Below are 12,435 nucleotides of genomic sequence, written 5' to 3' on the forward strand. Positions count from 1 at the left end.
TACCAAAGAGGAGACACAACTAGTAGCTTTGGAAGTCATCTTGACGATAGTTTGGCGTGAGTATGAATAGAGGCGAGGCTTGATAGCATCACTTGGTTGATGTCATTCCCATTTTTGGTCATCCATAAGGTATAACTAGAATAAAAGTTATTTCATAAAATTTTATTATGTGATTATGTCTTGCTCGTGTTGTATCTTGTAAGTGTGTGATGTATGTGTTGTAATTATTATTTGTTTTTAACTGCGTATATTTACGAAATATGTTTTAGTACGCATCTGTGTTGGACTCCCTAACAGTAGACCGGTAAAGTTCCTCTGCCACATCAGCCCTAGGGGTCAAGTCGATAGTCATATCAAATTATACTATACTCTAGTTAGTCGGATTCGGGCCTCTTTCAATTAGATTTGGCAAGAAGCCTTATGATACAGAGACTAACTGAAGCTTACCCAAGGTTTAGCCTTGCTGGCTAGTCAAAGGTCAAGCAAAGATAGAAGTCAAAACAAACCTCAGCTCCATCGACTCCTTTAGATTCAGTCTACTCAACTCCTAGGGCTCAACTCCCTTGACTCCTTCATATTCAGTCTATCCGACTCCTAGGGTTCAGCTCCCCTAACTCCTTCAGATTTGGTTTATCCAACTCCTAGGGTTTAGCTCCGTGACTCCTTCATATTAGCTCTACTCAACTCCTGGAACTCAGCTCTCTCGACTCCTTTAGATTCGGTCTATCCAACTCCTGGGACTCAGCTCCCTCGACTCCTTCAGATTTAGTCATTCCGACTTATGGGGCTCAGCTCCCTCGACTCCTTCAAATTCAATCTACAACTCCTAGGGTTTAGCTCCCCCAACTCCTTATCTATCCGAATCCTGGTATTTAGTTCTCCCGACTTTTTCAATTTAGTCTATTCAACTCCTCATCTAAGCTCCCTAGTGTCATTCAACTCAGCTCCATCGACTGTCATCTATTCGGCATTCGGCTCAACTCCATCGATGGATGCCCATTCAGTATCTGACCCAACGCCATTGACTAATATTCATTCTCCATTCAACTCAATGCCACAACTAGCATCCATTAGGCATTCAGCTCAACACCATCAGTCCATTCAACTCAGTTACACTTATCGGACGCTCTACCCAAATTACAACCGGTCCAACTGACTGGACGCTTTGCCTAAACTCCAGTTGATTCTATCGACCCGACACCTTGGCCCCACCGGCCAAAGGCGCGTGATGTATCACGTGGTAGTCAGAGCACGTGGGAGATCATGGTACACCTATCATATGATAACTTATAAGTATTGTCTTCTATAGTACAAATATGAATGACGTTACATCTCCTTTACCAGAGTATGACAAATATCCATCACCAATTAATACTTGGAGAGAAGTATTCAACGATAGTAATATAAAAGACGTCTGCTCTCACAAATGGAGGGATGCACACATATGCAATTACACACATACATATTTCTACCGATTATTGCCCCTCTTCTCTATTTCTCCATTGCCGAAAATTTAACTAAGTGTCGGAGTGATTGAGCATGGGCACCCTCTGTTTTCCATTCTAACTCTCTTTCTCTCTCTCTTTTTCTCTCTCTCTCAAGACCGGCAAGCATCTTTGACGATCCATTCCTCCTTTTGGTGATCGGTAGCTTCATCAACAAAGAAGACAACTCATTGATGGCTTATCCCTCCTCCGCCTTCTGCTACCACTAGCAGTCTTGCACCTTCTATTGACATTCCCCTCCGCCTCCTTTCGTCGACCAGCATCTACTAAAACGCACCACCGCCTTCCAAACAATCCTCCCCCTCCCTCCAACCATTGTTATTCCTCCACCACCGCCGCTCAGTAGCTCCTCTTGACAGCCTTCTCCCCTTTTCTCATTTGACTATAATAATGTTTCTAAGTAGGCCGCGCTAGGCCTTGTTATCATAATCATGGGCCTTAACTTATGTCATGGGCGGTCGGTTGTTGTCACAATCATTTCCAAGTGGACGCCTGATTTGTCCATTAGTTGAATATTTGCACAAATATTCAAGAAATTGCTCCTTTTTGACATTTCGTTCAGCACATTTTTTAAATAAACTTAATTGAGATGTGTGTGTGGAATTTTATAATAGAAATCTGACGACTAGTTTTGTGTCGGATTGGACAAGCTTTTGAACGCTTTTGAATCATGAAACTCCTAAATCATGCAACTAATTGCCTCTTCTAGCACACGGTACAACAGTCAAATATTCGAAGGATTCATATGCCCCATGGTTCAAAACTCAGGTAGGGCAAGGATATATTTTATAGTGGATTTTTTATTATAGAGGCCGGCTTCTAGATGAATTATCACGAACATTTTTAAATTTATCCTATAAATAAATTTGGAAAAAAACCACTCACCTTGCAAAAAATGATAACTCTCGTCTATAGAGTCTCCATCAACCAATCTCACGGTAAAGAGATAAATCATAATAACTATTAAGGTAAGTGGGTGACGGAGCTGAATATTTCTACAACAGGGTGTAAAAATATTATTCCTTGCTAATAATTAGAGTTATAAATGAACCAAGAATAAGTTTGGTGTTCGGTTTGGTAAGAATTTGTTTATGTTTGTTCAATATACATAAGATTAATTAAACAAACAAGCTTGAACAATTCGTTAAGCTAAACAAACAAGCTTGAACACATATGTGTTCAGCTCGTTAACATTCGTGAACATTGTTCATGAACAATATTCACAAACCATATTCATTAATAAAATTCTTTTCAATATGTTAAATAAATAATAAAATAAAATTAAATAAATAAATAAATTTAAATTATCAAGCTCAATAATCAATCAAACAACTAAAAGTTTTAAACAATCAAACAAACTTGAATTGAGAGCTTGATAACATCTAAACGAACCAAGCTCGAACGAAGCTCAAGCCAAGCTCAAACCAAGCTCAAGTCAAGCTCGAATTGAGAGCTTGATAACATCTAAATGAGTCAAACTCAAGCCAAACTTCAAACAAACTCAAGCTCGTAAAAAATAAATTAAGCCAAGCTTGAACACTCATTTCAAAAGCTTGGTTTATTTTAAACTCGGTTTGGCTCAGCTTGGTTACCTTATCAAACAAGCTTAAACACTTCAAAGTTCAGCTCGACTTGACTTATTTATAACCCTACTAATAATCCACTTACCACGATATGATGTTAGTACCAATAATCCGCTTACCACAGCAGCTGAAGGCCACTCACCTCCGAAAATAGTGATAAGGAAGTTAATTTGACATTTAAACGTCGTGGTAGTCATGCAATTGGCAAAATACAAATGGCAAGAATTTAACGCCCAAAAACCTACGCAAAATTATTTTCATTGGGTTGCTTCTGGTCAAATGTATTGCTGCATTGGCCATTTGTTTGCTTTCTTGCTTGTCTTAACCCGAAGAAAGAAAATGGCGTATGCTAATTTTTTAAGGGGATGAAATAATTGGACAGCTCTCTAGGAAAATATTTTTTTTTAAATGATGATATTAGGGATTAAGGAATGGGATTTAGAATTAAATTGGGACAAAACAAGCTTAAAAATAAAGGAACGTCCGTTTGTTTATTGGCTTGACTTAAGATAATTAGATGCTATAAGTAGGAGGGCCGTAAATGAGTCTAGCTTGTTAGATAAGATAATTGAGTAGAGTAAAATTGAGCCTAAAATGAATAAGTCATTGAAAATGATTATTTAAATTTAACTTAATTTCTTTTTAATGAATTTGACCTTAGTTCGTTTAGGTATTATTGCGCATTCAATTAAGTTCATTTTATTGTTTGAAATATTATAATTTTAAACTAGTTTGTTTGATTGATTATTAAGTTTCATAATATAAACTTATTTATTTATTTTGAAAGATTCTTTATTTATTTATCATGTTGTTAAGAATTTTTTTTATGAATATGATTTACAAATTTGCTCATAAACATTATTTATGAACATGGTTCACAAACTTTATTCATAAAATTTATGAATTATTCATAGTTTCTGTTGCTTGGAGCAAAAGATGAAGATGTCATTAGCAACACCTCCAGGGTAACGTCACATTTTCTAAAATGGAGTAAATCATGAAAAATATTTTCCTAGTACAATAGCCCTTTGCATGGGAAGGTCAGAACTTTAGCTAGGTATTTTACATCCACTTAAAATTGATCCCAAAATCTATAAATATGTATATAAATTTATTCATTTAAGTGAGTTTATGTGTATTAAAAAAACAAATATAAATTATTATCAAGTCAAATACTAAATTTGATCATGAACGGTTATGTGCACCTAGGATATATGAATGAACTTGTGATTATACATGATAAAGAAGGTTTATATGACAAGTATGAGATGCTTTGTTAATGTAATTTACGCTTTCACCTTTTTAAATTAAGAATGAATTAGAAGGAAGGAACCACTTTAATTGTGAATTTTTAATAGGAAATAATTTCTTGTCTCTCCCTTGGAGAGGCATTCTTCCTGCTTCAACCATTAGATTTATACATATGTATTTTTGAGTATATTTAAGTGATCTAGCTTCATATTGAATGCACTGCAAACCTTTTCTTTTAAGTGAACAATATTTTCTTACCTTAGAAAAAAATTATTAGACTTGAATTAGGTGATTTAAGTTCATCAATTTCTGTAGTGATCAAGTCACCATTTCAAGCCAATTACTATAAAAATGTCAAAAAGTATGTAGATGAATCACATGAAAAACACTTTTATTCGTTCTAGAATGCTTTAATATGAATCTCATACAATAAAGCTTAGAAAAAATTATAAGAATAATGTGTATCTAAAATAGAATATACAACAATTTTATCCGATAAAGGATTTAATATCCGATTTGAATGAAAAAAGTATGAAAATATTATTTAGAGTTTAATTTATTTTTAAATTATATTTTATATATGATGTTAATTCTAATATATTTTTATTGAATGATGATAGTTAGATGGAATGAAAAAAAATATTATTAATATAGAGGATATTTAATCCTCTAATATGTATGGATATTTGGATGGATATGGATATAATAAATGGGAATATAGATGAAAAATATAAAATCCTTTTCATTGTCATCCCTAATATAATCGATAAACTACAAAGAAAATTTTTAAAATAAATTAAAAAAACTTCACTCTATTGTCAAATTGATATTTGTAATTAATTTTTTTTATAAAACATACATAAATAAATATACAAGTAGTAAAATAGATTAATTATCAAACCATAATTAGTTAGTTTTTTTTAAAAATTCAATTGATAGTTTTTAAGTCATTGTTTTAAGCCAATAATGATTAAAGTATTATAGTAAAAATGATTATATTTATTCAGATATTTTTACCGTTCGTTTTTATGTTATATTAAAAAATTTAAATTATAAGATGAATTTATATATAGTCCATCGTCAAATATCTAAATAAGTTGGGAAGTTTAACCAATAATCAAACTATTAAACAATATCCAGATGAATTAGTTGATAGACAAACAACTCTATCTATTCGTTTTTAAATACTTTAATATGCAGCTAAAAAATAATAAATATAGATTGTGCTATATTAAAGAGAAATTCATTCAACGGCCTGCGATTCAAGATTTTCAAAATTATAAAATATAAATTTCCTTAAACACATGAAAAAAAAAAAAAAAAAAAACATAAATAAATAAAGGGGCACTTGTTTTTATCGTCGCTCTGCCAGACGTTCACTGTTCGGTCAGTACTTATCTCGATCGTTACTTTATCGATACTTATCTCATTCGACACTTGTTTAGTACTCTTTTTTATCGCCTGCTCATCACTTCACCCCACAGTCGCTATTCGTTTGACGTTGTACGACCGACCGAATGATCTAACTTGCATTCAGAAGCGAGTCAGCTTTACGTTAGACTTAGTCTAGTCAGTCGGACTTGTACCTCCTTCAACTAGACTTGAAGGGGAGACTTGTGATGTGGATATGTCTTAAAGACAGAGAAGGAATTAGGAAAAGGAGGATGGACATTTTGGTCAATTGCTAGCTAGGGCTTTTTAGAGGAGATATTGTTCACGCGCGAGGGAGGGGGCCTTCTCCTTCGTGGTGGGCGCCGCATGAGAGCGGGGTCATCGCCGCTCATGCCACCCCCGCGTCACCCCCTGCGGCTGCCGCACCTCACAACGGCTGATTCCCCTCTTCCTTCTCCATCTTGGCCTCACCATGTCACCCCCTTCTATCCACATCATCTTGGCAGTCCGTCTGACCTAGATTTCGGATAGGATCAAATATGATTTACAAATTTATTCGTGAACATTATTTATGAATATGGTTCACAAACTTTATTCATTAAATTCATCAATAGTTCATAATTTCTATTTTTAGAGCAAAAGGTGAAGATGTCATCTTAGCGGCACCTTCAAGATAATCCTACACTCTATGGAATGAGGTAAATAATGGAAGGCATTTCATGTACTCTTATAATCCGTCCTCAGATTATCTGGAAGAATATAAATTATAACATAATTGAAGTGTTAGACAAGAGGAGTTTAACAATAATCGAAATGTTAAACGAGAGGGGTTTAACAATAATCGAAGTGTTAAACAATATCGAGATGAATCAATTATAGACAAACATCTCCATCCATTCGTTTTTAAATACTTTAATATGCAGCTCAAAAGTAATAAAAATAGTTTGTGCATATTTAAAATAATAATAAAATAAAATAATATTAATGAGAAATTCATTCAATGGTCTGCGATTCAAGATTTTCAAAATTATAAAATATAAATTTTCTTAAACACATGTAAAAAAAATTACATAAATAAATATGCAAATAGTAAGATTTCACTCCATTTGTTTTCTACACGAGACAGCGGAAGTCTTAGGAGATGAATGCCGGCAAAATGGTTAGATAAGACTTATTAGGGACGGCACAATTTAACCTAAATATAATGATATTATTCATTATTTAAAATCTGAAATGAGAAGGGTTGGTGCAACGATAAATTCGAATACACCGGACAATTTTTTTTTTCAGTCCGATTTGATCAACAAGTCAAATAGCTCACCTTTAAGGAACAGCAGGGTTGGGTTGAGGGGGAAGAATTCAACTTGGAACATTTCAATTTCAATTTCAATTTCAATTTTGGTGGTCAAACCGTTTCATCCAAATTCTCCTCCTCTGCTCGCAAGGACATGGCGGTCCTTTTCTCCTTCCCATTTTCCCTCCTTATTTATATCCCCAGAAGCTGCACGAGATGCCGATCTGATTTACTGCCACAAGGAGAGGCGGAGCAAGAAGAGGATGGAGACCGGAGAGGGGCAAGAAATCAGATTGCGGAGAGGTGACCATGATCCTGCCGTTGCAGCAGCTTCCTCCGTGCGCTTCTGCAGGATTTGCCATGAGGAAGAGGAAGAGGGGTCCGCCGCCATGGAATCCCCCTGCGCTTGCTCCGGCACGCTCAAGGTCAGGCCTTTCCCTTTTCTCCTCGCCTTCTGGTGCGATCGCGACGGAAGTTTGTGCGTGAAGAAGGTCTGATCTTGCTTCTGATTCCAGTTTGCTCACAGGGAATGCACACAGAGATGGTGCGACGAGAAGGGAAACGCTGTCTGCGAGATCTGCCTTCAGGTTAGGGTTCTCATTCTCCGCAACACGAATTTTTGGAAATCAAACTGAAAACATGGAAAGAATTTCTCTTTCGCTATCTTTTTGAGTTGCTTGTGGTGGAGCTGAGATTATGGGACTGATGAGCAGGTTAATCAAACGCAAGATGTTTTCTCAACCTCCTCATCCACCTACCAAAGAAAAAGAAAATTTAATGATAAAAAAATGCCAAGAAGACCATTTGACATGTATTCAAACTATGACCGAAATCAATAAATAAGTAAATGTTGCAGGAATTTGAACCTGGATACACCATCGCTGAGAAGAAGGCCTTGGTCGATGTGGGTGTGACGATCAGGTAACAAACTCTTCACCTCACAGCCCCCTTCTTTTCTATTTAAATCTTTTACAGTGTAAATTTCTTGGTCTAGTGTCCTGTTCCATTGGAGATGAGCACAGTTTTGCCTGTTTGAATTTGAAATCTTTGCTTTATTGGTGGTGGCCCATCTTTTGATGTGCTTGTGCTTGCAGCTTTCTCTTATTTTGCAAGCTAATCCTGCTTTTAATAATAGATAAAATGGGGGCTCAAAAATTATGAGGCCATTTTTTTTAGGGAATAAATTTAAAGTACACATTTACAAGTTGATCTTAAAAGGCTTTACTGCTAATCCTCTTAATTTAAGTGTTTTACTATTGTGTAGAGCTGCATATACAAACACAACACTAATTGCTCTCATGATAATTAATTAACCTGCTTTAATCATTCTGGGCAGAGGGAGCTTGGAGGTCCCCAGGCTGAACTACGACCCTCATAACCCAGAGTTTGTCCCCTACAATGATACAGACTCCGACGAGTGCTCACCAGCATCCCGCCGGCGTGCATCCTACTTCCGATCCGTCACCCTCATTGTATGTTAGATTGATTAAGCTGGTTAGCCATGTTGAAACTGATGATTTAATTTGTTTTCAGTTCATGGTCATATTCTTGGTCAGAAACCTGGTCACTATAATGACTGTTGGGGCCGATCATTATTATGCATTCACCTTTCTCACTGTAAGTATGAAGCCTCTTGAGGCATATCCTCAAATGTTCGAACATTACTAGAGTGATTAAGAATAAAATGCATTTAGCCGATTCAATTTGTTGAGATAAACAGGATTTGAGGTGTGTGCCACAGGTGTTCCTGCTGAGAGCCAGTGTAATTCTTCTGCCATTGTACTTGGTGATACGGTTCATTTCAGCATTTCAGGAAGCACAGCAGCAAGAGCAACTGCAGCACTTCCATGTGAGCAATTTTGTTTTTTTTTTCCTTTCACTTCCCCATTTCCTTTTCTTCAATAAAGAATTAAATTGCTTTCTTTTAAATTGTATTTTCTAATTGTTTTGTTCTATTTTCATATCTAACAGGTGGAAGAGACTTTCTCCGCGCACAGGGAAACATTGGAGCGCTACGAGCAGAGAATCCAGATACGTTTATGACTGCACATTTGTATCATTCTTAATTCCCAATCTTCTTCAGTTTCATTGAGTGGCCAATGAAACTGCCCCTTCATCTCTTCTTCTTTTTTCAATAGTAAAAGGAAAAAAAAGGCAACAGAGCATTGTTCTTGTATAGAAATGCAATGCCAAAACATGTAATTTTTTTATTGTCATACATATCAAAGGAGTCATTACGATGAGAGATCTTACATGGTCATGCTCCTAAGTCGATGCATTGGATATGAATAGTCAGAAACATACCGCGAATCAAATTAAATCGAAAATAATATTGGGTTGCTGTTTGGTTAAAAAATATAAACCATTTTAGTTCTCATTCCATTTCTATTATCAACTCTCATAAAGTTAATAAAAATCAAAATGAAACAAAACATGCGTATAATCCCTATCAGTTAAACAATTGTGCTAGTCTTTTCTTCACCAGGGTGTCATAGCTTTTGGTTCCCCAAACTAACTTGATAAACCTTCTCCCTTCCCAAGTTGGTGTTTCCTATAAGGATGTAAAGACACTAAAAAGCTAATTTTGGCTAAGCTCCACCCAGCAAAATGAGCCAAGCTTCTGTTGAGTTTTAATTCAATTCCTTTTGTTTAGTCTCACATTGCTAAGTTAAGAAATTTGGAAGTCCTTATATATGGAACCCTTCCATGCTAGCTTAGCAAAGTTAAGAGGACCTACATGCATGCACGGGCCAAGTCCAAATCAGGTGGTTTCGGGGGAGAGGGGGGGTCGAGCCGGAAATCCATAAACCGGGCGCGACGCACGCGATCATCGCGCGCAGGGGGGGTGCAAATCCCCAGCTCGTGGGCCTCGCGTTTGTGGGCGGCCTGGTTTATTTTTGTTGGTCCGGTTTTCGATTTTGTTCGCGTGAGGAATCGAAGCAGCGTGACGGCTGTAACGCCCGCCCCTTTACCACTCCTGCCTAGTGAGGGCGGGGTTACTTTCTTTCTTTGACTTAGCATACATAAACATACATACAGCGGAAGCATATTTATTTTTTTCTAAAATCATACTAAGCATATGAACATGAAATAACATGGTTCATCTTAAATAGTCATATTATTCGTTCCTAACACATGCATAGGGAATCATGAAAGACATCACATAACATAACATATTATTCTAAGTTCACTTCAGCAGGTCATTTTATTTCTTTAGCTAAGTCACCATCACGCATCTCTTGCCCCTTCCTGCTGCTCCTCTAGTTTATCCATCCTTTACCTTTATCTGTGGTACAAGGAAAAGTATCTGTAAGCACTCAAGGCTTAGTGAGATCCCTTCCTACTCACAAAACCAACATATCATGTAAAATTCATCATATCATACATCATAGAATAAAGGACGTTCATATCATCATATAAATAAAACATGTCATATCATGGCATGGATTTCAATATTATCGTAACATAACGTGACAACATGTTATAGCATAAATCTTATCATGTTATAAGTAACATCATATCATAGTATAAATCATATCCTAGCATAAGTAATCATCATATCATGGTATAGATCATATCATAGCATAAGAAATTATCATAACATGGTATAGATCATATCATAGCATAATAAATCATCATATCATGGTATAGATCATATCATAGCATAAGAAATCATCATAACATGGTATAGATCATATCATAGCATAAGTGTACATCATAGCATAAGTGAAAGCATCATGACATTTCTTTTCATAGCATCAAGGCATCATATCATAGCATAACTGTAAGCATTATTTCACATCATATCGTAAGCATGGATGCAAGATGTCCTTTAAAACATGGGAAATGTCATGTGCAATATGCCTTTCAAAATATGGTTTATGTCATGTGTGAGATGTCTTAAAACAGTATCATATAGTACTTGAAAATAATCTCAACATGAAGGGGCCCGGCTTAGTACCACATACATACATAATGCGCGCATCCTAAGTAGACCCAAGGTAGCTAGTCTTGAACCTACTAGGAACTAGACCCGTAGCTCGGCCTAGGGGCACGTAAGGAGCCCACCCTTTACTAGGCCCGTAATTCGACCTAGGGGCGCATAAGGAGCCCACCCTTTTGGTATAAGCCATTCAAAGTAAAATACACGTCATATCATATCTTTATCATGTGTCATTCATAGCATATCATATTCATGTCATTCATAGCATATCATGTCCATGTCATTCATATCATATCATGTTCATGTCATTCATATCATATCATGTTCATGTCATTCATAGCATATCATGTTCATGTCATTCATAGCATATCATGTTCATCTCATTCATAAGGTATGCATAAATGGGCACATAGCCATGCATACTTGGGCACATAGCCATCATATTTGGGCACGTAGCCATCACATTTGGGCACATAGCCAATATAGGTATCATTCTCATGCATGGTTCATAAGCATACTTAAACGAGCATATATAATATATCATGGAAGGAAAAGAAAACATAATCATGCATGGATCACGAGTTAACTTTTCCTAATTCATATCATGGCAAAGGAAAGTATATAATGAATCATAATTTGGTCTAAATCCTCAACCAACTAAGGGTGGCCGAAACATGCATAGGCTCACTTAGGTTGCATGAAATCATACAAGCATATGAACCCAATTTCATTTCTATAACATTTATCATAAAGAACATCATGAGCATATTTAATCTAGGTTCTATGCTTCCTAGGTTTAGAAACCCACATTGGCCGAAACATACAAGGTCCAAAACTTAGTTACAAATAGCATGTAAACATGTGAACCCTAAACAATTTCCATACATTTATCATAGGCAACCACATGAGCATATTGGATTTAAGTTTCAAGCTTCCTAAGTCCATAAACATAGGTGGCCGAATGCCACAAACATAGGTTCTAAGCATGTGAGTATCCTATAACTTTCATAGCACATCATAGAGAAGAACATAAACATTTAGGGTTGAATTTAGGCTTGCCTAAGCCCTACATTTCACTTGGCCGAAAGTTCACCATGTGAAAAACCTAACCCTAATCAACATGAAATCTCAAGTGCATTATGTTATCTTCATATCCTTTCATAATGTAAAACATAAGTAAGCTAGATTTGAAGTTGAGCCTCCTTAAGGTATTTAATCCCTTCATGACCGAAACCCTAAGGTAAGGTCCTACTAGTTCTAAGCATCATACAAGTATAAAACATCAAGAGAACATACATAACATATTATGGAAAACTTCATACTTGATACTTCTTCTAGGATTTTTCAACCAAATACAAGCATGTGAGTACCCTATAAATTTCATAGCATATCATAAGAAGAACATAAACATGTTAGGGTTGAATTTAAGCTTGCCTAAGCCCTACATTTTATTTTGGCCGAAGGTTT

The 12,435-nt window shown here is 36.0% G+C and overlaps 1 protein-coding gene across 2 annotated transcripts; it reads left to right on the top strand.

Moving 5' to 3' along the window:
* Positions 1-7,053: 7,053 nt before the first annotated feature.
* LOC122027519 lies at positions 7,054-9,277 on the top strand. 2 transcript variants are annotated; one of them, XM_042586513.1, is made up of 7 exons: positions 7,054-7,450; positions 7,541-7,612; positions 7,882-7,946; positions 8,362-8,497; positions 8,559-8,642; positions 8,767-8,874; positions 8,997-9,277. In XM_042586513.1, the coding sequence occupies exons 1-7, from the start codon at positions 7,289-7,291 to the stop codon at positions 9,066-9,068; spliced, it is 699 nt and encodes a 232-aa protein (XP_042442447.1). In that variant the 5' UTR covers positions 7,054-7,288; the 3' UTR covers positions 9,069-9,277. The 2 variants fall into 2 exon arrangements, with proteins under 2 accessions (XP_042442447.1, XP_042442448.1); XM_042586514.1 differs by having other exon boundaries at positions 7,204-7,450; positions 7,552-7,612.
* The last annotated feature ends 3,158 nt before the right edge of the window (positions 9,278-12,435 follow it).

This window comes from Zingiber officinale, chromosome 10A, assembly GCF_018446385.1.
Source record: "Zingiber officinale cultivar Zhangliang chromosome 10A, Zo_v1.1, whole genome shotgun sequence".
In the NCBI taxonomy this organism is placed as follows: Eukaryota; Viridiplantae; Streptophyta; class Magnoliopsida; order Zingiberales; family Zingiberaceae; genus Zingiber; species Zingiber officinale.

Coding starts and splice junctions, on each gene's coding strand:
- LOC122027519 (XM_042586513.1), top strand. CDS start 7,289: ATGGAGACCGGAGAGGGGCAAGAAATCAGATTGCGGAGAGGTGACCAT. Junction 7,947..8,361: donor GATGTGGGTGTGACGATCAG/GTAACAAACTCT, acceptor CATTCTGGGCAG/AGGGAGCTTGGAGGTCCCCA. Junction 8,875..8,996: donor AGCAACTGCAGCACTTCCAT/GTGAGCAATTTT, acceptor CATATCTAACAG/GTGGAAGAGACTTTCTCCGC.